The sequence below is a fragment of the Trematomus bernacchii genome, unplaced genomic scaffold, assembly GCF_902827165.1.
Source record: "Trematomus bernacchii unplaced genomic scaffold, fTreBer1.1, whole genome shotgun sequence".
Classification (NCBI taxonomy): domain Eukaryota; kingdom Metazoa; phylum Chordata; class Actinopteri; order Perciformes; family Nototheniidae; genus Trematomus; species Trematomus bernacchii.
In genome coordinates, this window is record NW_022987564.1 from 11,610,778 (window position 1) to 11,637,130 (window position 26,353).

The 26,353-nt window shown below is 39.9% G+C and overlaps 1 protein-coding gene across 2 annotated transcripts in view; it reads left to right on the forward strand.

Moving 5' to 3' along the window:
- The first annotated feature begins 4,353 nt into the window (after positions 1 to 4,353).
- Positions 4,354 to 26,353, forward strand: part of LOC117477538 (oxysterol-binding protein-related protein 10) — a 59,622-nt gene continuing 37,622 nt past the window's right edge. For both annotated transcript variants that reach the window (XM_034124216.1, XM_034124217.1), the window contains exons 1-4: positions 4,354 to 4,886; positions 13,261 to 13,436; positions 23,587 to 23,666; positions 25,879 to 25,947. In XM_034124216.1, the coding sequence (XP_033980107.1) occupies positions 4,636 to 4,886; positions 13,261 to 13,436; positions 23,587 to 23,666; positions 25,879 to 25,947 (576 nt within the window). In that variant the 5' untranslated portion in view covers positions 4,354 to 4,635. The remainder of the gene's footprint in view (positions 4,887 to 13,260; positions 13,437 to 23,586; positions 23,667 to 25,878; positions 25,948 to 26,353) is intronic.

The following is a 26,353-nucleotide window of genomic DNA, read 5'->3' on the forward strand; positions in this document are numbered from 1 at the left end:
AAACACAAGTGTCAAGTTAGAGTGCAAATTGGCCCCCTTTAATTGAGCCCACAGAGAGCTTTGGTGACATTTTCAAAGATGATCTGTCACAGCCTCTTGTGTCTTTGTCTACCTTAGTGAATTTGGTCCTGTAAGGTGTTTTATTAAGAAAGAAAAATACCATCCATGAAGTGTCAGGTTAATTAGTATAGCAACTTTAACTGACCTTTAACTCAGCTGTCAAATGCTGACTGACTGAAATAGATTTTGACGAATGAAAAGGACAATTAAACCATTTTTATTTCAACTTTGCATCATTTTACATAATCAAATATTACATTACATTACATTAAATTTAGCTGGCGCTTTTATCCAAAGTGACTTACAATTACCAATTACAGGGACATTCTCTATTAATGTTAGATATCTTTATTTCAGTTTGGTGATACAGTCAATTACAGTAACAACCTTCGACAAATGGTTTAGCTATTTAAACATTTCTAGGCATGAAGCTGTTAAAAGGTTTTTGCTGCAAAGTACAGTGACAGTTAAAAGTGACAAAACTACATAAAGCTAACACTATAGTAGAGACAAAAATAAGAAAAATACCCTGACACACTGCTATCTGTTATTGCATTCTCATTCAAAGAACAGTAAAAGACCACTTTGTAAGATAGCTGTTCTTTGGGGTGACTTTTTGTGAATTTAGTTACTATCCTGTGCCTCCAAATAATTGATATTTATCACACATATTGAACCAACTTTTTTTTCAGCAGTAAACCAGAATCCAATGGAAAATCCCTTTTTTTTGTCTAGGGAACCTGCGCAACACTAACTTCCTGGTTGGCCAGCGGTTACACTGTTACACGTCATCCCTGCAGCACGCTCTAGCTGCCTTCATGAATATGCATGACTTCCTCTTTCAGCCCATTATGTAAAGAGCCAGCAAGCAGAGAAGTCAAATATTCGTCAAGCACACAAACACACACACACACAATTCAACTATAAAAACTCTCCTGCTCTCTGCTTACACAACAACACACACACACACACACACACACACACACACACACACACACACACACACGCACACACACACACGCACACACACGCACGCACACACACGCACACACACACACACACAGTCTGCTGACCTTGTAGCATACAGGGTCAATAGCCCCCTTCCAGTCCATTAAGTAGTTGTTGGCAAGGTTGCTGGTTTTTGTGAATAATGCATGCTGTTGTGCAAACATATGCAAGGTTTTGGCAAGCCAAGCATCACCACATGACAGACTGAACTCACCCAGAAATGAAAAAAACTGAATAAACTGAACAATTGTTAGATTACATTACAGTCAAGTAAGCTTCTTTCCAAAGAGCGAAGGTCAAAAGACATTTTGTGGCGACATGTTGGCCGAGTTTACAAGCAGATAAAATGTCCCAAAACAAACAGACTCAGGATAATCTCACTTCCTGTTTTTGCCAGGAACAATTAGGCCAGGTGAAATGTTAATCTGATCCAGCTTTGTAAATGCAGCGTCAGCGGAAACATAAAAAGAAATCAAGGTCAGATGTGTCTCTCTGTATGTTATTGTTGGATTTTGGTTTTGCAACTCAGAATCAGAGGAGGAGATATGTGTGGATTTTGTGTTCACAAGCTCAAAGGGACAATAGCACTGAAAAGATACACATCCTTACTCAAATGTTGACAGCCTGATCTTAAATGAACCCTTCTCCTGAGTAGCTTTTCGAATAACCTTACAAAAGGTGTACTTATAAGTACTGCTAATGGTCCAATATATGTTGACAATTAAAGATAAACTCAAATGAACACCTTAGTCCAAAACTTTTGTTGGTTAAAAGAAAGGAATTATGATGGTGAAGATGATTTAAAATGTGATGATACTGCAGAGTTTTCAGAAGAGCCAAAGTCCTCAGGTCAGTCTTAAGCAATCTCTCGGTCAGCATTTTCTTCTTCTTTCTGTTAAAAAAAATTAGTCCCCTTAATTTATATGTAAGACAAATCGGCATTTGCAGCAGTTGTTATTTTTCGAAACTCTGTACAGTTTAATGATCACTGATAAGAAAACAATATACAGCTTGAATTAAAAAAAACAAGTGCATCAGCATGGGAAATCTTGGAATAGGACTAACTTAGATAAGTCAACATTGATGGTCGCTTGCATGACACTGGTTACAGAAAACGAGCCTAACAAGGGACTCTGGTTCATATAGTTTGGGATTTGTTTCCACCTCAACAACCAGCATCTCCTCATACATTCTTTGTCAAACATGAGAGACACAGCAAGAGGAGAGCAGAGGATAGAGCTGCCACAGGAGCAGAGAACAAATGTGTAAAATAATAGATAACTGTTGTGATGTGCGTCAAGGGCAGCCGTGTGTTTTGACATTCAGTATGTTTGTCCTTGGAATTTCCCATCAACTCTTCATCCAATTGACTTCCTACTTGGCGAATGTATTGTTGAAAAACCAATGGAAGAGCATTGTTGAGTGCATGTTCTTTAGAGCTACTAGATGTATTTATAGTAATATTGTATGTAGACACTGTTCAGTGTGTTGGAGACCCTTAAGCTTGATTTCCATTTCTCGCTGCAATATTATTATTGATAACTAAAGTACATTCAAGAACAGATAAAGAAAGACAGTCAGGAGAGGCCGGAATCTAGAGGACACATTTATTAGGGGTCTTCTCGACAACCAAGATGAGAAATATTAAAAGCACTGTTAGTGTCTGCTATGTAATTTGAATCTGCTTCTAAATGTATTGGGTGTTTTCTTGGTACGTTATTTGCTTCAAGTATCATGTTGATCAGGCAAGTTGTTTTACTGTAAACCAAACAGATGAACAGACAGACAACCCAGGCTGAAAACATAACTTTATTGAAAGCCTAGCTATTAGTTTTGGTATTATGTGTGACCACCAGGGTAAGAATTGGTTGGACCAAGCTAGGTCTATATGGAGAATATTGGCTAGTTGGTCAGAAAAATGCTGCAAATGTCAGAAAAATATAAAGCAGAGAAATCCATATTAAGGAAACTGAGATTGATAGATGAAAATGTCAAAGAAGAAGGAAAAAGGAAGAGTTCTTTTTTAGAAACTATGAAACAAATAACCCAATCTTTAACTGTTAGTTAACAGGCTTTATATTGAAAAATGTACATGATAAATCCTTTGTCTTATACACACTCTAAATTGAAAGTTAATAGGAAAGGCCTTAGAGTCAAACTGACATGACCTCTAGTAATAAAATGCTGCTGACCCACGCTTGACTCTCAGCACAAGCTTTTAACAAATCTCTCTGACTCTGTTGCCCAGGGATTTGTTTTACTCTCTTCTATTGATCTTTGCTTTGTGGCTGCCTCTGCTGACGAGAAGCAGGAATCTATCCGTGCTCTGCTAAGTGTCCTGTGGAGATTCATTGAGGCATGACTTCAATTGCTCAGCGCAATCTCTGCCTTTTCTTAATAGCCTGCAGAGCTCCTCAGTCAGGTCTTCATTAATGTCTTCTTTTCATTCCTGCTGTCGTGGTCGCATGTGTATGCTTGAAAAGGTTATATCCTACTTTGATGTGTACCAAGGATAATTACTGTGTTTTCAGCCAACTTCACTTTAAAACAGAAGAGATAATGATTATGATTATGATCATTTTCCTATTTAAATGTAAGATTAGTTCTAACTTTGTCAAAATAAAAAATAATATAAAAGATAAGACAATAAAATATGTTTAAATGTTGTTGTCAAAAGCACACGATTCTTCAATATATTGCCATGTTTTCCCTGTGTTTGGCCTCTCAGGCTACAGAAGATACCCTCTCAATGGTGGATTTTGTGCTTTCACCCTAAGAGGAAAACTGCAGGTGAGACTGAGAGCTGGAAAAAATTATACTGTATATATCTCTTAATTCTTACTTTGAAGGAAAACATATATTGCGTTTATATATGATAAAGACATATAATTAAACAGTGTTTAAAAATGAGTCTTGGTTACTAATAATACCACAGTGTAGCAGTAAGACTAGCGTTTCTATTTTTCATTAATACTTGTATGATAATCAATTGCTAGATACATATAGGCCAACAGGAGACAGCATTTGGATATTTTTAGCTTTTTGGGGGTAATGCCCTTGAAAATATATAAGAAAGTCTCGGTTTGTATGAGCCTCATACATGACTCATCTCCGGCTTTTCCTGCTGGAATTTGCAGCATTTTTAATTTTTTGACGGGGAGGGGGTTACTTTTTTCGGTATGATGCATGGTATGATGATGTGTGTAATGATTGCACTGTAATATCCGGGGGCCGGTCTAGAGTGGAGGGGGAGTGTCTGCCTCTGCTGTCCCTGCCTACCAGGAAAACGCTGGAGGAGCACACAGTGCCACACAGCCACGCACTGCAGAGGACACACACACCACCGGGGAATATGTCCGCTTTCTCACGCACCGAGGGACGCTTACACCACCGGCGCAGCTCAGTCAAAGCATACCCACTGCCTCTGCTTTAGTTCAGCGGACACACATCCCCCTGTTAGCCACTTATGCTCTGCTGAAATCTTCCCTGCTGCTGCTGCTGGTCCATCCTTGTCCCCTCCTCCCCTCTCTTCCTCCTCCTCCTGCTCTCCGCCGTCCCGTCGCCAGGATGGACAACAAGACGCTCTGCAGTCCGCAACCCGTCCCCAACAAACCCAACTCTTCCTCGTCGGACCGCGGGAACTCTTCATCGACGAGGAAGCCCGGGAGGAGCGGGTCTCACAGCCCGGGCTGCAGCTCCCTGGGCGGCCCGGCTGGAGCGGTGCTGGGGAACAGCATGAATCTACAGCAGCCCCGCAAGAGGCAGCTGGAAGGAGTGCTGAGCAAATACACCAACCTGATCCAGGGCTGGCAGAACAGGTAAGGGCATGGATGAAAGAGAGCACGGTTCACTTCAGGTGTCAGAGTGTTGTTATTTGCCCCGTCCACGTTGCACTTTTACCTCCACGTCACTGTGAGAAGGGGGGAGGAGGAGGAGGAGGGGTAGGAGGTGAGTGGGTTTAAAACCCGCCTGCACACATGACTTGTAGGCCTGCTAATGGACTACTTTACTGACTAATATATGGTAAAACATTCAGATTATGGGCTGTATATTGTATCTAACTGAGCTACAAATCCTGAATTATATCCTAGCGTTGGTTGACATTTTGTCAAAGGTGTGTTGACCCAACTCTACAGTCATTTCTGAGGCTGGATTTAGGGTTGTTGTTGTGTTTGGAGCTGAAATGACAACTTTTTTTGTTGGTAATCCATTTCCTAAATATGCACAGGGGTTTTAACTGTTTTTCAGACAAAATAAAAAATCTGGAGACGTCCAATTTAGGCTTTGGGAAGTTGGGAAGTTCACATTGATAGTGAAAATTGAAATTGTTGTAATGCCTTTTTTCTAATGTTATGGTGCCACAGACATCAGACACACTTTCCAGTTATGCAGATCCCAGTATTCCGATGAAACAAAAGATTATTTTCCTTATTGAATGTTTAATTATTCTATTTTCTATAAAACTTCAGCAAACAGCAACAGATGCCCCCTCACAAGACACACAATACATCTTGTAATTAAACAACCCAAAGGTATTTAATTTACAACAATATATATCCAGTAAAGGCAGTAATTATTCACATTTGGGCTGCTGGGACCAGAGAATATTTAGAGTTTTTGATCAAATGATTATTAAAATAAATCTAGACCAATCATTTGTCAATGTTGACACAAACATGTTGGTATCAGTGTGGATTGGCAGTATGCTGCTAAATAAGAGACTATTTCTCCATCAGATATTGTAATTTTCTAGTTAGAAGATGATCAAAATAGTGTTTCTGTATTGCTTTTATTGACGACTCATTTTAGCTCTAGTTATAAGATTCCTAAAAATAGGCTTAATTTGAGTGCTGTTATATTGAATGTAGGCAGACATTTTGCCTGACACATCTTCGAAGGCATCCCTGGGTTTAATACGACGCATGTTTGATATTGTTTCTATTAAATAAACATATTTCTTGTTTTCTGAATTACTGCAGTCGCTCTCATTATGAAGAGCCGAATATCTAAGCAACAGCAGCGGTGCGTTATTGTGCAACTGTACTTCATGCAGCATTTATGGGTGCACCAGACAATAAGAGAGTTGCTATTAAAAGCTTTGAGTTTAATTATATAAAATACCAAAGCCTACAGTTGTTGTTCTTGTGAGCCAAAAATAAAACATCTCTCTGAGGTAAAGAGTTTTCTAGTAAAGTTCCTGTAAGCTGCTCAACTTCTGTACAATCGACATGAATTATGCAAAATATCTGTTCTGCAGCTGTCGTCAGATTTGATAATGAAATGTGTTATTTTTCACCATTAGGCACACAAAAATAACTCTCCCATTGTTGATGTTGCGGTGCTGCAGAGATGAAGGAAGCTGAGACTGTAGTGTGTATGAGCTGGGCTGGAAGCCAGTGTATATGTGAGAGAGGGGTGAGGTAGGTAGGGAGGCGGAGGCGGAGAGAAAGAATGGCTGCTCCCTGCTCTCACATTAAGCTGACAGGCAGAGATACAGTGAACTGCATCTTGATTCACCCACAGGAATAATACCTCTGCTCACACAAACTCTTGAACACTAACACAATTCTTAAGATGTGCAGAGTGTTCTGAGCGGGGTGTAAGCTGAGGTATGTTAAAGAAGCTGTTTGTTCTTTGGGGTGATGGTACCTTTTTCAATTTCAAAGTGCCTGAAGTGGAAGGTCTTGCTTTCAAGGAGAGATCCAAGTCAAAGTGAGAGGCAGAGGGGGAATGCTGTCTGACACATCCTGAAAATGTAGCTCTTTTGAACAAAGCCATAGTGTTTATGGATCATATTTTTGCTTCATGCATGTTGATCCACCACAGGATGTGGCCAATCAAAGCGAGATGGTTGTTCTGTTCTTCAAATAAAACAAATGAACCGTTTTTAAATGGACTAATTGAAAGCGGAAATGGATGATTCCTGGAGTCATGATATAATTGTTGTATATATTCTTTTTTATTAAGCCATTATGCTACTCATTTACATGCTTCTATCTATAGTTTGAAGATTGGGTCTTGTTGTCAGTTAGTTTCTAAAATGTGTTTCACGGCTTAATAAGATAAAGATAGGCCTGTGTTTAGAGATGACCTTGGTGTAAACAAACCAGAAAACATATATTATCTACATTTTGTCTAAAGTTTTTTTTAAATATCATTACATTACATGTTACTTGTTAGACGCTTTTATCCAAAGCGACTTACATACTCAATACTGTGGGCAATCCCCACAGGAGCAAATTGGGGTGAAGTGTCTTGCCCAGGGACACAACGACATGCTGACTGCAGTGGGGTTTGAACCTGTGACCTCCTGATCCCCATACCAAGGCTCTATCCACTGTGCCACACGCCTCCTTATCAGCGTTCAATCTCCCTACAATTCAATTTGAAAGCAATCGTTTACATTTGTCTGTAGATTGTGTGTGAACATGCACAAGTATTCTGTTTTCAATTAGTCCCTGCTCAAGACGGCTTTCTCTGCCACATTGGATACATTCAATTAGAGTTGGTGAAATAAATGTATAAAATGAAGATTGTTGTACTGAAAATGACTTGAAATATCTTAACCATTCTAGGCAGAAGAGAATAATCCTTTCTCAGGTTGTGTTAAGTTAATATCTTTAAGTGCCTTCAGCATTTATAAATAGAAACCCTTGAAGGAGGAGAGGCGGTGCACTGATGGAGACTGGCGCTGTTGGAGTAATTACAGTTGTCAGTCACGTTCCAATATTTATCGGGCGGAGGAACTCATCGTGTGTTTGGCAGGTGTTGCCGTGGTGGGCAGTAGACCTGAGTGGAGCTAATACTGCCGCTGTGTGGGTGGCCATGTGTCAGCGTGAAGGGCTATTATGTTGTGTAGGTGCTGTGTGTAGGTTTCTGTCAGAGAGTGTGTAGCCATTTCTTGTTTCTATAGACACAGATACACACTATACTGTACCTGTGAGGACCCCATTGGCATAATGCATTCCTTAATAAGTGTGATATTAAAGGTCACCTATTATGCAACATCCACTTTTTCATGTCTTTTATACATAAACATGTGTCCCCTCTGTGTAAAGAGATTTTGAAGGTTTCAGGAAAAAAGATTTGCTCACTTTTGTCCTGATCCATTTATATAAAAACCTGTCTGAAAATAAGCTTATCAGATTTTGGCCACTTTATGATGTCATAACGATTTGTTGGCTTGTGTAACCATTAGCCAATCACCAACCAATGTAACCCCCCCACCTTATCACCTGAATCTCCTCCTAGAGCACCATTGTGTTTATTTTATCTTAATATCTCGAGGGGCGTGGGGAGTGGCTCCTTATTTTCATCTAAAGTAACAGACAGAGAATCAGCACTTTGGAAACAGGCCTGAAACAGAGGGGATTATGGGATGCTACAATGGGTGATCTGTTGGTATTTCAAGCCAAACACTTCAGAGACATGTTTTGTATATATATCTGAGACCTATAATATATTGATGAAAAAGAGTATAATAGGGGACCTTTAAAGTTAAAATGATGGAAGTGGTGCTAACTTCCATCATGGTCTAGATTGGAGCTATTTCTTCAAATAACCAATAGAACATTTCTACATTTTGTTGGTTTGTTAATGCACTGTGATGTATTTTTGTCTAAACTGTTGTTGATGTTGTGATGTGAGTTTGCATGTGTCTATTCATCCCTTTGACTCACTTGTCAGAGAAGTGTTATGGTGTTTTCACACATATAGTCCTCTTTAAACTAATCAAACTCAGTCCTCTTAACGTGGATAGAAAACTAGACAGAACAGAAAGCCCTGTCAGTTCTTTGCGTTTGCATTCACATAGTCAACCCATTTGAAAGCAAACTCAGTTGACCTTCTGGTTTATGGGACAGCAGAGGATACTGGAAAACTGACAAAAAAGGGGAAACAATGCAGTGGTGGATCAGGAAGGTACATCTTTATTTAAACAACTTTATCACACAGTTTTAAAGAAAACACATTTGTTTGCAGCATACACAGAAACAAATAACAACCAGTCAGTGATGACAAACGAAAAATGATTTAAAAGTATTGTACAAAACGCATACATGCCCTCACACTCATATGCACACACCCAGAACATTTGCATGCATTGTGATGATATCTCTGCCGAGCCTTGGGGCGTTTTCTACTCATACAAAGATGTGTTGTTGCTGTTGTGTCAGATAAGATTCACACAAAAGAGCTTATGGGGCTGTAACATAATGCAGCATACAGTACAGTACAGTACAGGACTGTGTGTGTGTGCGTGTGCGTGTGCGCGTGCGCGTGTTTCTGCGATTCTGCGAGATTCTGCTTTTCAAAGTGTAGAGGCCAAAGAGGTATTGGTCCATTCTTTGTTTATAAGCTTTCTGTCTCCCTTTGCAGGTATCTTGTAATATCAGGCTGGATCCAAAAAGATTGCTACATGTGTAGATAGTACATTTTCTGTCTTTTTTATAGCGGCCGGCATGGTGGGGAGTACATTTTAAGGGATGAATCATTTCTTTTCAGATGTGTTCACTAGAAAAGGAGCACTGCTGTGCTGCTTTGATCAAAGCTGAGAGGATCTGTGTGGTGTCTCTGTAGCAGAAAACAGGAAGAAAGCTCAGCCTGGTGTACTTTTGTTGCCCTTCTTTAGATTTTTTTTTAGGTGGCTTAAATTCGTCTTCAATGTCGAATAGTCTTTTTGTTTGCTGGTAACTCAGTTCCTCCTACAAAACGAAACTGAGTAAAGTAGCTGCTACCTAAAGCGGATCTGAGATGAGGTGTACCATGTAGTGGAAACTCTGCATTAGAGGAAGAATACCTCTTATAGACTGATCTGATCTGAGAAAGCTGTCCGTTAAAGCGTCAATCCTGCATTTCATCTTGTTCAGGTTTTACAATTATCTGCAGCACTCAGTTCAGACCTGTGTCGTGTTAAAAGTCAGACATTTGATTTGATTCAAGTTATACCGCAAAGAGCCCAAGTAAAGAAGTGTCTGGTGAAAAGTAGAGCATCTTTTGTTTTGGAGTTTTTGCCTATAGTCGTGGTTAGATATAAATGTATACAGCTTTAGGATTCTTCAATGACATTTTTGAATAAAGTGTTGACCTCTTTTGACAATACAATGCACACATCCTCCTTTTCCTGCCAATAATAAGGATGATTTACAGCCTTTCAGGACATCCAAATTCTGCTGACAAGCTATTTCCTGCATTAGGAAATGGCTGTGTTTCTGTCGCTGAAGATAAATGTGCGTGACTAAGCTCTTTTAAGAGTGTTGTTATTGTTATGGTGCCGATTTGGATGATATCTACAAAAAAAGATCAGTAACTGAAGGCGCTTTGTTGTTACAGATGTTTATTCTAGTGTGTGTGAGTGATAACATTTCAGAGGTAGGTTTAGATGAAGAATCACCAAAGCAACCAAAGTTAAATCTAGCATTTTTTCTGATGTTTTTCCACATTGATCCTGATTAAAGGTCATAAAATCCTGATATGCAGTTTTACAAGGGCAGAAACACTGCTCATCATTGTTGTAATTTCATTATATTCAGATGTGGCCCAGGTTGCTGCAGCTTCATGCTACCAGAAGGGAAAATGTTACTGCAGGTCGAACATTATCAGCTCTGCTATAACACTAGAGGCTGAATGTAAAGCTGCTGGTTTGTTATCCAGCACCATCCATCACGTTAAAGGTCTACACTGTGGTTTAGATGCTAAAGAAAGGACTTTGCCTGGGGGGGTCAACGGTAAAAGCCTCCACTCTGCTGACTGAACAGGGGATAAGACTTCATGTACAGTAACAGTGTGTATGTGAGGGAGAAAAAGAGATGGCTGGATAAAAACTGACTAAGGCAGATCGTTCCCTGGTTGGCTGTGGTCGACATAAATCTCCAGCCCTCCTGATGGAAGCGGGCTGTGAGTGGGATCAATTTTCAGAGAACAGTATTCACTGCATCCTCTCTAGGGAACTGTGGAGGGTTCATGGGAAAATGCCTGATGTGAAGGAGGCAGTCACAGAGTTCCTTTGTCCTCTTATCGTTTGCATATTTCAAAACTGAAGCCATTCATGATGTTCTAAACAGTTAGTTGATGATTAATACATTTGTAAATCATCTGATCTTGTATCGAGCTAAATGTTAAACAATTGCCTGCTCCATTGTCGAAAATGTAAGATGTGCTGCTCTGTTTCATAAAATGTATCCTCCTTTTTATAGACTATAATGATGAGTAAAAAACAATACTCAGAGTCTACAGTGCTACTAGCGGCATTAACAAGCTTTACTACATCGCAATGCTATGCACTAAATGCTAGTAGTAGTGCACTAAACACAATTTGCATCGGAAGCCCATTGGAATGCCATTATGTTTTGGACCAAGGATTTGACCAGATTGTGGCACAAGTGGAAAGTCAGACGGGGATCGTCAAAGTCATTAGGATTCAACCTCTGGGCACCTTTTTGAAATCACAAAAAAATGAATTCAATCAAGTCGTTTTTGAGAGATTTCACTGTAGACCAGAGAATTGGAAGGATTGTCAGACCAACATTGTACTTTGAGCTTCACACTGCGTGAGTTTCTAAACATTTGGGAGTATCGATAAAAGGCCAATGCTCCCTTATCCCCAAATGTAACCTTTTCTACATCTCATTGTGGTACTGATAGGGATACTTTTTATACAAGGAAAATTGAGACCATGCTGTCTAAAACCAGTTTGGTGGTTTAACATTAATGAAATTATGTGACTGTTTTTATAATGACATGCATATTCAAATGTGTCAAGTATGGAACAATCACGTTTGGCTGAACGCTGATCCGCATGAAGGACACAATGCTCAACATTTGCTCGACCAGCTTCTCAAATGTCATATTTTGCAGCAATGCCCACATTTGATGATCAGCTTTAGGAAAGTTTGATTTACATTTCTCATTATCCAACATTTTATTAATGACTTGAGGAAAATATTGGGCCTGCTACTTAGTGCTAGGGAGCTGACTGGGTGAAGTCTGTTTAATGACTGGTACGACTGTTTCAAAATGTGCATTGACACATACTGTACAGCTCATCTAGGTATTCTATATTATTTCAGGGTTGTAATGCATGTGGGAAAGGATCTTAAGTCTGGTCGTATACAAAGAGGTCTGCATTTCAGATGAAAATAAATACTAGTAGTAGTAGTGAAGTGTAGTAGTGTGACTTCGGCAATCTCTAAGACAGCTATTGAAAAATCAACAGCCTTGGTAAACTTGAGTTGACATGGTTGTAAATCTTCAATCCTCAGAGACACCCATGATGTGGCGATAGTAAGAAAAATCAGAGGTCCATGTGAAGAGCGCTGCTTCTTGGTAAAGGCCAGATCAATACTGCAGCTACTGTAGTCGTGTTTGGAAAGAGAACATTGATTGTGAACACAGGGATTATCAGAGAAAAGAAGGCCGATACATGGATCATAAGACAGGACAAAGAGAACCGCTGTTACCTTGGGCCGCTGAACACAAACAAGAGAAAGGTCAGCCAAAGCCACCCAGTGCCACTCTGGCCCGTGTCGAACTGCAAAGCGAAATTAAAGCGTTAAGCAGGGCAGACAGGTCGGTTTCTTGAATGTCATACACACTCCTTTCTGGCCACAGGAAATGAAATGTGTCTGCTTCTCTTGTGTTTCTGTCTGGCATTGCATATTCAGGCCTGCGGTGAGCCAGGCAGAGATTCAATTATGCAGTGATTGAATGTGATTTATTAATCACAAAGGGAAAAATGTGGGGTTTAATTTCCCACACCGCCTCGAGCTGTGGCATCTGCTCAAGATGACCGCTCTAATCGCTACCTTGAGTAATTTGGAAATGAGCTGCCGGCTGGATGTTGGTGGTAGCTTAATGTGCACAGGAGGGTATTTTCACTCATTTTGCTTGGAAAGCTGGTGTAAATAACATCCTGCAGGCATTGAGGTGAGAAATGTAAGGCTGTTGTGTCTTTGTGCAGCAGCTCTCTTTTGCCTCACTTCACACTCATTCATAGCCATCCTCCTCTCTTTCCTAATCTCTCTCACAAGTCAGCGCAACTAAAGTATAAGAAAAGTTTTGCCAGTAAACAAGCCGCGATAAGGAGATCATAAAACAAAATGATAATAACGGTGCTTCTGCTATTTCCCTCTCCCCTTTCCTTCTCTCTGGCCCATTACTTTCCTAACTGTCTGTGTTTGTTTTTCTCCCATGCAGGTACTTTGTGTTGGATCCAGAGTTGGGACAGCTGCAGTACTTTGTCAACGAGCAGGGGAAGAGCCAGAAGCCTCGCGGGTCCCTTCCTCTAATCGGTGCATCGGTAACCCCGAGCGATGAAGCTCCGCACATGTTCGTTGTAAATTCTGTCAATGGAGAGCTGTACAAACTCAGAGGTGAGACCTCATGCTCGCTGCAGGATGCCCGTATATGGGAACGTACAAACACTCAGTGCAGTGTGTGTGCTTAATGTTGGAGTCGCTCGGGGTGCAGTGTGAACAGACTGGAGTGTTATGAATGAAATGAACTTTTTCTGTACAGTGTTTGTGAATGCACTGTACTACTATCATATTAGTAGTTTTGAAAGTAAGTTTTACTCTTAAAGCTGCAGCTCATCATTACTTTTAGATTAACAATGGATCCCATGAGGAATTGTTATTATTTCCCTCAGCTCTATTGAGCACATTATTGTCTTGTAGCTATTTGTTTAAGTTTTTATGGTCCACAACTTTACTGTTTTGATTAACTCTCACTGCTCTCATAGCTGCGTTTCCAGTTGCATTAGGCATCTGTTTTCAACAAAACAGCTCAAAAGAATCCACTCACATTACCTGCCCCCAACAGCAGACAAACACAGTTAGAGTTTAGTTGGTAAGAAAACCAGAGCTAAGACAGAGTACATATTGGTTTATTACTAACTTACAAGCTCCTTATAATTCCTTTTTTAATTTATCAAACCTATTAAGTTTCAGCTGCTTATTAGGAAGGATTTCCTGATTCTGTCTGTTTTATAGGATTGTAAATTGAATAGCTCAGACAGAACAAGCAATATACCAGAATCAGAATAATGTTTTATCAACTAAATAGTCATTATTCTTGCGAGTTGTTATTCCAATATGGTGCAATGCAGAGAGCTTTAGATACAAATACTCTATGATTATAGTTGTTATATTGGCATCCCAACCTCAATCAGTGTTTTTTCCCCGTAAAAAGCTGCATATTGAGTGAAATGTTTGGCCAAAGCATAACATTTACACTAAAGAGAATTATAGTGTTAAGACCCAGTGCCAGACACAGAGCCTGTAGCCTGTCACTGTGTTGAAGGCCCCTGCTTTCAGTGACCTGTATCTGGTAAAGGGAGAGAAACTCCTTTTCACCGTTGCTCCACTTGAGCTGCTGGAATGTCCCCTTTCAATCTCGAGGGGGAGGATATCATAATAACTTGGCCTATATTCCTCGAATAACTTAGTGGTCCATGTGTATCGAGCTGAGAGGAAACAATGATCCATCAGTGAAGATGAAGTTGGGTTGGGTAGCTAACAGGAGTTTCAAATGCCTCAGTGAGATTTGAGAAAGATCAAGAAAGTCCTGTGAGAGTAAAGTTATCTTTTGATACAATTCAGTTTAATAAACACAGGGCCGGTTTAGAAGTTGAAGACTTCCAACAACATTAAACTGCTTTTAAATACTATTCCTTTGAAAATAATTGCGGTTAAATATCAACACTTTAAAAAAAAACGAAATTTGCTCAAACAGCAGCGACAAAGAGGCTCACATGGACGTAAGCCAGTATGGTTCAGATCTAGTATTGGTTACCATGGGAATCCCCAGTAGCTCACCTTGCAGTAGCAAAAGAGTAACTTCAAGGTTCAGTCAGGAGTCATTTTCCAGGATTTGAAAGCTGATGGTCTGTCTAAAGCTTTAAATGCCACCTTTATTCTAGTTGTGATACCTTTTCAAGAGGCTTGTACAAAATGTCCTTGTTAACTGGTGTAAGAAGATACTGGATACGCTAATCTGCAGCTACCTCGAGGCAGGGCAGTTTCAGTGTCACAGTGATTCATCTTCTAAAAAGCTTTTGAAAGACTAAAAGGCTATCTGACACCCAACCACCATCTTTTAAGGTCTAAGTTGATACAAATGTTAAAATTGTGATCCTTTAGCAAAATATTTCACATGTTTTGCCCAAGATCTCCCTCTCAAGCAGGGTACTTGTTGCTCTTTTTTTGTTGGATGTTGTTTGGACTTTATGCAGCTGGTGAGAAAAGAGGAGAGATTCTTTAGAGATGAAAAAAGTCTCACAATTCAAGTGCCTTTGGCATACTAAGAACAGATCATACAGATTATTTATCCTAAAAAGACGCTTATATTGATCAGCCATTAAAGACAATGCAGTTAAAGTGAGTATAGTAAAGAATGAAATACAACATTATTCATTGAGTTTAGATTCAATAACACTTTTTTAACACTATAGGTCACATGTGTCAAACTCAAGGCCCGGGGGCCAAATCAGGCCCTTGGTGGATTGAATTTCGGCCCGCAGGATAATTTTTAATTACTATTAGATCTGGCCCGTCGGTATATTGCACGCACTCCTTCACTCCATCCTGAGGGTTTCCTCAGCCAACATTGATGAACTTGCACCCAAGATAAGATGCCAAGTATCTGGCTTACCCCTAGATTCCACCGGGTCCGTTTGCGGCGCGTTACGGGCGCGTTACGGGCGCGTTACGGGCGCGTTACGGGCGCGTTACGGCTGCGCCGCGGTGCTCACAGCGATCGCGGCGATCGCGGCCACTCTAGTCAATGGGTGCTATTCCACCACACGCGGCGCGTTACGGCTCAGAAGCGTCCCAGAAGCGGCTCGGCGCAGGGCTCCTCTAAAATTAGGATCGAATCCTATTTTTGTCGCGGCGCAGCCGTAACGTAAGGTCGGGCAGGCAGGAAGTGGAATTTTCAGAGCATATATAGCATATATATATATAGATATATACACACACACACAAACTCATTTTGCAGACCCTATCCCTCCGTAGTCTTTCAAGTAGGAGGAGAAATGCCAGCGTTCTCCTCCGGTTTACAGGCACTGTGCAAATTATATATATATATATATATATATAGAATAATTATGATGATGAATGCATTTGTTTACCACTAAAATACAGCAACACATCTTTGATTCATGTCGTTTATAACTGGAATATTACAGTTATTATTAACTTTGTCTGTACAAAGTAGCCTGTCCAGGAAATATGCCCAAATCAACAAAAACTGCGAGCCGGCAGGCAAGACGCTCCGCTTCTGAAATGTTTCTGAAACGCGCCTGGTAGGGTATGACGCCGGAGGAGGCCGGACCAAAACCGCAACGCGGCGCAGACGGACCCGGTGGAATCTAGGGGTTAGTGTGCATCACCGAGCAGCACACTGAGTTTCAATGGATGTTTCCTTCTGCACTTTTTTTCTTGAGACAACAGGGCATGTTTGGTTTTTTCTTTGAGGGAAATTGTTTTTTTGAAGCTGTTGTTGGTCTCTGGAGAAATGTAATCCTAAGAAAGGACTCTGCAGATAGAGCCATAAGAAATTAATGCAACTGATTATTTAATGTTTAATGTTGTTTTTATAGGCAATAATTTAAGCTTTGTTAGTTCCAGGTTTAATATGTGCAATAAGTTCATTTCAATACGTTTTGCAGTAAACATTGAACCAGTCCGGCCCTCGACTAGTACCGATTTTTTAATTTTGGCCCACTGTGTATTTGAGTTTGACACCCCTGCTATAGGTGGTGTGTTTAATGAGTGTTCTCTCAAGTATTTTGGTTAAAAGTTTTTCATAACATATGGCATAAAAGAAATAATTGGTAAGAATTGGATTAGAGCAAAAAAAAGTTGGTGATGTGGCTTTTTTGTCTAAAACATCATTATGGAAAGCATGATTTCCCGTTTAACTATAATTTATTATTTGGTAGCTATACATTTAACCATTTGAATGGCTTTTTTGATGTTGTTGAATGACCCCCTTTACCCTTTTTTGTGTCTTATATGCAACCGTTGTTCTCAGCTTTGAATAATGTTTCATTATAAATGCAAAATGTATACTGTGATCCATCAGAAGTCTTGCATTTCACATCTAACACAGCAATTAAGTCGCCCGAATGGTTTTCTGGCTCTAAACCAAAGCGTTATATGTAAAAGTAATTTAAAGTGAGGCTTTGATAATCGGATGTTGGGAGACTATCGGCCTTGTGTTCGGCTGTAAGCAAAGGTCAAGAGCTGTGGGATTGTAAACATGTCTAGTTGCACAGATGGCAAATTAAGCTATTTATCATGCGATGTCTCAGTAAGACATTCAGTCAATGAGAGGGTCAGCATGTGTTCAGCTTTCCAAGTGGCTCATTAGGACGTCTGACACAATCACTACGCATCCTAATAATAAAAACATGTTGCAACATTTTTATGGACACATCTGTTATTGTTGTCGAGCATTAAAACCTCGCCAAGAACATTGTTCAATACAAATCTGCCAAAATATGTCTAGCTTTTGCTACTGCAAACAATTTGATTGGTATTTATGTGAGTTTACATTTTGGGCTTTCTTTTTGAAAGTAATGTAAAATTCAGACACCAATCCCATGTCGGAAGACGGTTATCTTAAGAAAGCAGTTTGTATTTTGATCCTTACAAAACCAGAAATGTAAAGTTGTGTTTTTACAGGGATTGGTAGTTGTTTTGCTTCCAGTCTTTATGCTAAGCTAAGCTTCATGGCTACATGCTGGTATCCGTATTTAACTACAGAGTGGCATCAATCATCTCTTCTCTCTGAAGGAAAGTTAATGTAAACATTTCCTTTCAGTAATGTATGAGCCTACTTTCTGACTGTTTTAAACAAGCTTGAACTATAGTTTTGTGCTTTTGTGAAAAAGAACAACGGAAACTGATTGCTCATTAGCATATATTAGCATATAACATATTTTGTGGTCTTTAGAGGTTCCAAAATTAAATAAATTGACCTCATGATCATTTCCTCCATAGTGTTTGTCTTATAACGTAGTTCAGTAAAGTAATGTATAAGTACACTTTTCTGCCTACACATGACATTCAAGTCCCCTTGCATGAATATTTAAATAAACAGCTCAGCACACAACACACAAGGTGCAGCAGTCTAAGGCCCCATTTACACAGGAACGCAAATGAAACGCAAACGAACCGAATTCGATATCAAAACAGTCTTCCGTTCACACGGATACGGCTCAATAAACGTGTCCCTTCACACGAGAACGCTCGTCCCGCTGGAGGCGCTGTAGTACATATGCCGGGCCTGTAAGTGGCGCTGTACTTCCTCAACAAAATACACCAAAAGCGAGCATGGTTGCCATGGTTGCCTGGTTGCCCTTCTGTTTATTCTCCGCGGTGGATTTAGCAACATGTAGTTCATGTAGTTCTCCATGTCCACTTGTTGCTGATGGTTGTGGTAGAGGAGCTGTAGATTTTAAATAGTTAAAGCTATTAAGAGCCAATTAAAACCTAAAGTCAAACCTAAAATGACATTTATTTTGAATATAATATGGTGTAACTGATTTAGTGTGAATAATAACAGGGAGGTAATTTTAATGAGGAACGTCTGCTTGCTGTAATTGCTACCACTCTACTATCCTCTCTAGTCCTGTCAGCTTGTACGTAGATATTCTTGAAACATACCTTTTAGTGACTCGCTCATTAAATCTCCCAAGACTTAGATATGCAGATATAACTGCTGGTCTGATTTATTCATCCTCATACTTACCATTATTAAAACAGATAACATATTTTGCAGTGCTGTAATTAAAATGGGTAGGACAAGGCGATGATCAACTGAGAAGGAGGTTTATCTCTTTTTTTACTCTGAAGTGTTCATATATCCTTCAGCCATCTCCCTGGGATGGATATCTACATTTAAATAAGACACATGGACCCATATGAGTGTGTATTGTTGCTTTTTTCAAATGTGCAGGCAGACCAGTTTCTCATGTCTCAGTTTAAAGCACAAACCCTCATGCATTCATCCCATGAATAGAGCTGTCAGCATGTTGCCACTGAGGCTGCACCTCATGTGACACAAACCCAGCTTTGAATTTTTCATCAATATCATATATTCTCTCTGAATGAGAACAGCACGTCCTGCTCTGAGCTAAAGCAGTGTCCATATCTCTTGCATCACTATGCAAACAGGTGCATATTAGCATAGCAACACTGCTCTGCTCAATACAGAAAGCTAATTATCTTTAATCACAGCTATGCTTGTGCACATTGCAGAAAAAATATCAGATTTAGGCTCACACTCTGGGTAAGTAGCTCCTTTTAGAGAGAGGGATTTTGGTTGATGATTAGGTATAAGTGGGAAGGTATACTTTTTGCAGAATGAGCTTGGCACAGGTGTTTTCTGTGTGAATATTGTTTTCTCCCCCGGAGAGGCGAGCAGCCGCTCCCAGTGGGAGAGATCGGCTCGAGCGCTGCACTTGACAGGAGCTCTGTGAACGTCTCATTTTCTCAGAGTTGCCTCTTTACTTAAAGAGGCCTGTTGTAGGTGCTCTCATGACTGCAGCAGATGTCTCAGCTGCGATTGATTGACAAGTGCAAATAGAATTTTTCATACGTTGAAATCCCTTTCAGCAGCACTGAAAAAAAAACACTTACAAAGAATGGAGAATTTACAAGTGTCATTTCAGTGTGCATTTTACTCCTTATAATAAAGCCATTAATTCTCTAAAAGAGAAAGTGCTGCATTTGTTTAAAGCTCTTCTTTGGATAAAAATAGGGGGAAAAATGTTAAATAGTTTAATAAAACTGTGAGAAAGAGTTTATTATCTTAAATGGAACGTGTATACGTCAAGTGATAACATGTGTTTTTTATTTTATTATTCTATGGTCCTACAGTTGGGATTGACCTCCAGCCTGTGTTATCAGACACACCAAAGACATCGTTCTCTGATAATTAGTCAGTGAAATGGGATCAGAAGGATATTATTTTCCAGTCTGACCTGGAGCAGGTCAAAACAAGCGGACAGTCAGCATCTCCTTCGAATGTCAGGGTTGCAGCTCGCTGTGTTAGTCAGCAATTCTGAGCTTCAATCAGCTATTTGTGTGAAGATAACAGGGGGTATTGTCTCTGCGCCGAAGGGGGAAAAAACCACAAGCATGCAGAGAGTGTCAAGCTGCTTCCTGTGCTGCTGGCAAATCGGCCAAATTAATTGCTTCTACCCCTTGAATACTGAATGTTCAATTTATGACAGGGGGGAAAATGAAGGGGTTCAGATGTGATGCACAGACCTCATGGAGAAAGTATCAGGGTCACATGGCCGGGAGGACAGTTGAATAATCATTTGGCTGCCAAAGAGATCACTGACACCCAGCAGGAGGGCCTCACTGATTTCTGTACAGCACAGCTTAGGCTAGTCACTAGGTACATTCAATCATGAACTCCGGCTTCAAGCCTGCTCTATAATTGTTATGCTGATTCCCCTCGGTCATGAACCTTGGAGTGACATTCACCAGCACTTTTAAATTTGACAAGCAGGTTAGCACCGTAGTAAAATCCTGCTTTTTTAAAATAAGACTATTGGCCAAAACCAAGTCGTATTTATCTTTTAAAGACTTGGAAAGGGTTATCAACGCCTTTGTAACCTCGAGACTGGACTATTGTAACGCTCTGTATGTGGGTATGGACCAGGCCTCAATCAAACGCTTACAGCTAGTCCAAAACGCGGCTGCACGTTTACTGACTGGTCACAAAAAGCGCGACCACATCACCCCTATTCTGGCCTCACTACACTGGCTTCCAGTTCGGTTCAGAATTGATTTTAAAGTGCTTTTATTTGTTTTTAAAGCACTAAATGGGCTGGCTCCGGCCTATATAACTGAACTGCTCCAGCGCTACACCCCAGCCAGAGCTTTAAGGTCTGCTGACCAGCTGCTGCTGGTAGTGCCCAAGACCAGGCTAAAAACCAGAGGGCACCGAGCCTTCGCCTTCGGCCCTAGGCTCTGGAACACTCTGCCCCTCCATGTGAGGTCGGCCCAGACCCTAGGGGTTTTTAAATCCACATTAAAAACACACTTCTTCTCTCTGGCCTTCTAATTAGAGCGGAGCATGACTCCTGACTTCTCCGTGTGTTTTATATCTGTTATAGTTATATCTGTTGTAATTTATTGTCGTTTATTGTGTTTTGTAGTAATGTGTTTTTTTTTATTACATGTACAGCACTTTGGCTCGACCAAAAATCGCTTTTAAATGTGCTTTATAAATAAAACCTGATTTGATTTGATTTGATTCCCTGATCATTTTATGGGCTGTGAGATTTATATTAATTCACAGCAGTGGAAGAGTTAGATGAGAAGATCGATACCAGTGTCATGTCGGTACCGTAAGTATAGCTAGAGACAGAAATCTGTCATCTTAGCTGAGCACATAGCTATTGTTTTTTTTAGGTTTTACCTGTGTTCAGTGTTAATACTAATGTTCTTTTGTATTCGTTTTTCTGTTTTCTGCATTATGAACCCATTTATTTATTTGAGCCTTGAGTTAGTGTTAATCTTATACTTGAAACTAATTTAGTGCCTAAAGGAAACCACACTTGAAACCTACACACTCGACACCTGCACTAAATGCTATGTGTTTATGTGTATCTCCTATCAGGCAATGTGTCCTCTCAGTCCAAAACACTTTTCACTGCGTCGTTTCAGACCGGTTGAACTTGATCCTCCTAACCTGGAGTTAAATAAATACTGAGCTCATGAGTCGGAAGTTGAAACAAACAAAATATGCAACAAATTTGTTATAATCAAGCAAGAATGTGTAGTGTTTTTTACATTTCTCAAATGTTCTGTTTTTCTGTTAGGCTCTGAGACATTTAAAGTAGCATTTTGTTCTAGATATCTATATAACAATCTTCTGACATTAAATGGCCTTAGCAATTACTTTAAAAAGAAAATCTGAATTTGTTTCAATTGTTAAGACTTTTTGTCATATATTAATAGTAAATAGACCTCTGATGCAGGCACAGTGATGTTATGATTAATTGGTAAAAATAGGCACATTTGTTGTCAAAAATAATTTGAATCACCCTATTAAATACCCATGATTGTTTATTACCTGTTTTCTTCCACCTTGGTTTCCAAAACTCCTAAAATATTTGTAATCATATTGAGGACAACATGGGCGTCACAGCCATTATATGAGGGTGGGACAAGTCCCCCCCACCTTTTAAAATGATTAGTTTAGACCCCCCCACTTTTAATATGCGGAAAGTCTGTGAATCGGTCTATCCACTCGCCACTCTCTGTAGAGCGCTGTGTCAGTGCTTCATTATCAAATCCATTCCACTTGCTTATTGTGAGAATGCCCAAATCAATGAAACTCCGTACCATGTTTTCACTGCTACTTTGTACCAAGGCAGATTCTCAGAGCCGTACACATGAGCCGTACACATGCTGCGTTTTTTGTGTAGCTGTGTCTTTAGTTGTGAAATCATTTCCACGCTGCGAGGCTCCGGCGCTAACAGTTCACGAGCGTGCTCCACTAGCACCCGGAAATAAGGCGCTGTTATTAAAGAGGTGGAGGGAGAGTCCTCTCCTGTCAGACTGAGAGGCTAATAACTACAGCTCAGTGAGGTGAAGGACTCTCTGAGGGTTTAGATAGTTCACTTTAGTCTAAGTAGTGGGTCTCAAACAGTTCTCAACGGTTTGGTAATCATTTATGTAAACCAGTATTTCCATGGCACACCTTTATATGATCATTATAGTTATAAAAAATAAGAGAATAACAGGTATGAAATAATTCCAACTCATACTATAAGACAGTAACACAAAAATACAGTTTAAAAGTGGAGTGATTTGTAAAATATGCATAAAGAAAAAGTAAATCTGTTTCCAGTTGTGTTTCATATGGGTGTTGAGAGATGTATCCATAGATCTCTTAATGTTGCTCTCAAAGTGCAGCAGATTGATGCTTTTAACTTCAACATTTAAAAAACAATCTTCCCGGGGGAGCATGCCCCCGGACCCCCCCAGGGGAGGTGAGTTCCACCACCTGTCCACACCCGCTGTCAAATTGTCCCACCCACATTGAGGATGCTTCCTACGCCCATGGAGGACAATCATTTGCTCTTCTAACTTTATTCCTTGGATTTCTAGAAAAGCTGTGAAAAGCATTTACACAGTAAATTGATACTAAAACAGTGACAGTTTATTAAATAATGTGCTTCCAAAGAGATTAAAATGTAAAATAGGTCTTGTGATAACTGCCGCTTTGGTCCTCGTGCTGATGTTTAGTGCTGTGTAAAAACCTTGGGCAATGATTTCAAAGTTCATCTGAGGAAATGGGATCCACAGTACAATAATAATAAAAACTGAATGAATATGGAGAGACACTTTATGGCACACAGCTTTCTTATAACAGCCTATTGACCTGACTGTGAACTTGTGTAACAATTGATTGGTGTTTCTCAATGTCTTGTGTGTGTAAAGGAAGTTAAGGCTTGTTCTGTAATCTCATTTATTTTTGATCTGTTTTTTTTAGCCTCCGATGCCAAGGAGCAGCAGTTTTGGATCCATCAGCTCCAAGCGTGTGCCAGGCGTCACTCTGACAGCAGTGCCAAGGTTACACACACACACACACACACACACACACACACACACACACACACACACACACACACACACACACACACACACACACACACACACACACACACACACACACACAGGTATGTTCCTCAGGGGGAGAATTCAGTAAACTCAGGTCAGGTTATTGAGTTCAACAGTTTGTCATTCTGTGCAGTGTGTGAGCCTTTCTCTGTTTCTGTTCTGCTTTAGTTTACTGACATTTTTTGTGAGTCTAAAGGTGACACATTTTTCCATGCCATTTCTCAATTCAAATGGCATCATCCCTCAGGAGACTCATTTAACTTTCCCTCTGGAGTTTTAAAGTTCTTTCCTGGCTCCTTATTCTCATCATCCTGGCCTGCTAAAATTACCTTTTCTCTCTTAGTCGTGCAGCAGCCTCCAGCTCCAGCTCTTAATACTTAGCCAAGTTCTTACATAATTACCAACTAATCCTCTACACTACACACAAACTAGATTTTCACTTATAAATTAGTTGTTGAATAATTGCTTAATATTGACAACCAGTAAATGCCAACTGATAACTGATGTAAGTGACAAAATTGAGTATTCTTTCATTTTCTGACTCCTTCTTCACTCTTTACCTATGAACTCACAGGGAGATTAAATCCACAGTTACAGACTTTGATAAATGTCAACCAAATAAATGCCAAGTCCCTGCAGACAACAAATAACGCCTAATCAATTAAATCTGACTGTGAATATCATTTAAGCAGGAAATAAGTAATCCGACCTTTGTTCAAATAGTTAACAAATAAGGCAAGATACAAAAAAAGTGAAGACCACTTTTCTTGCATATTTGATGAATTTGAAATGTAATAAATAATGTACAAACTGTAAAATATGTGAAAATCCACAACTTACACGCCACACAGAGCTCAGCTTTAACGTGGCATGTGCAACTTCTCTTGCCTGTATAATTTGTGAATATTTTTAGCACTTCTATTGACAGAAGACTTAGCGATTTAGGGAAATATGTCAGCACGCTTCTGCTGCCTTATTTGAGAATGAATGTATCTAATATTCCTGGTTTTATGGTCCTGTTCATGTCTCTGTGGCCTCATTTCTCAAAAAGGACGGTGTTGGGTGCAGTAATAACTATCTTTATCCACAACCGGTCTTTTAGCATATCATGGATTCATATTTGGGAAATATTCTGCCAGGACTTGAAGGTGTGGGCTGTCTCTATCTTTGGTGTGATGTTGCCCCATTTTCCTGATCCAGTGGAGAATGAGGAGTCAAGTTATTCCAACTTTATTACTTTGGCAACTTTTGGTATTAAAGTTAATAATGTGCTGTCAAGGTATATTTGTTGGCCGGCCGCAGCTGTAAAGGATCAAGCTAATTGTAGGATGCTTGTAATATGTTTTGATCTTTTGAACTTCTGAAGTTCATTTGATGATTATTTTGTGTTTATTTGTAGAAACTATTGCAGAAATGCCAGTGGACATTTCAAGTTGTGTGAAGGATAAACATATATCTGTTTATAATTGTGAACAATCTTGACAGTCTATTATACTTAATCTGTGCTGCTCTTAATCCCACCTTGTGTGTCTCACAAAGTCTTTATTGACAGTTTCAGACAGGTATTGAGTGAACTCTCTGTAACGGTTGTAAACAAGATGTTTTGCTTGGTTGTATTTGATTGCTTTATATTGAAATGTATTTCTACGGTTTAGTCAAAACCCTAATTGAATACGTCATATACTGTAAGTGAGATAGCATTCTATTAAGTAAAAGATCTTGATCTATTTTGCAAATTGGCTTCTTAAAAACTCTTGATTCAGGCTTAAAACACAGTTTCCATGATTTCCCACCTTGATTATGCTGATTTCGGATGAACTCTCATTGTACAGTAAATCTGTCCTGGACTGAAAGACATTGTTGAATTGTAGGTGTGGGATTGTTCCTAGCCTATGTCATACAAAAAACCCTGCTTCAATTCATTGTCACTGTCAGAACAGGACAAGTGTGTGTGACTCATTGTTATCTTGCATAAATCTGTAGGTAATATTATAAAAAGGTATACAAAATAACAAACTCTGTCAGACATTATAAACTAGCAAAGCTTTTTACTCTACTATAAAGCACCTTTCTCTTTGCCTTGCTTTGAAGCATATGATTTCATCTTCCTGCTTCACTTTATGTATTATATTTCTCATTATTCTGCCTCTGTGTGTGGTTTCAGGTGAGGAAGCTAAAGGGCTCCGATGAACACTTGAGTGTGGAGAGAGCAGGAGGAGGCCAGGAGCTGCTGGTGAGTCAAACGCAGAGATTCACCTATAGTTTTACCTTTTTAAACGTTAAAAAGGACATGGACAACTCCAACTTCTGTACTGCAGAGCACCTTTTCTTCCACATTTAGACTACTCTTTGCAAAAACCCCTTTTCATGTGTGCTTTTAAACAATCACTGCAGCCTCATTGTGCTGCCTCATCACCGGCTCGCTCATTCAACACGTAGCTCTTCTTCAAACTGCTGCACAGCTGGAGCGAGGGGAAAGTCCAATTACTCTGCTGAGCCGTGATGAGAGAAAGCAGTCAAAACACGAGAGAAAATTGGACAATCAAGGAAAAAGTTGAGGAAGGAAGACAGTCTATCTCTCATTTTCTTCCTGCCCTGTGGAGCTGAACGGCGGTTTTGTTCCTGTTGGTCGACTGTGG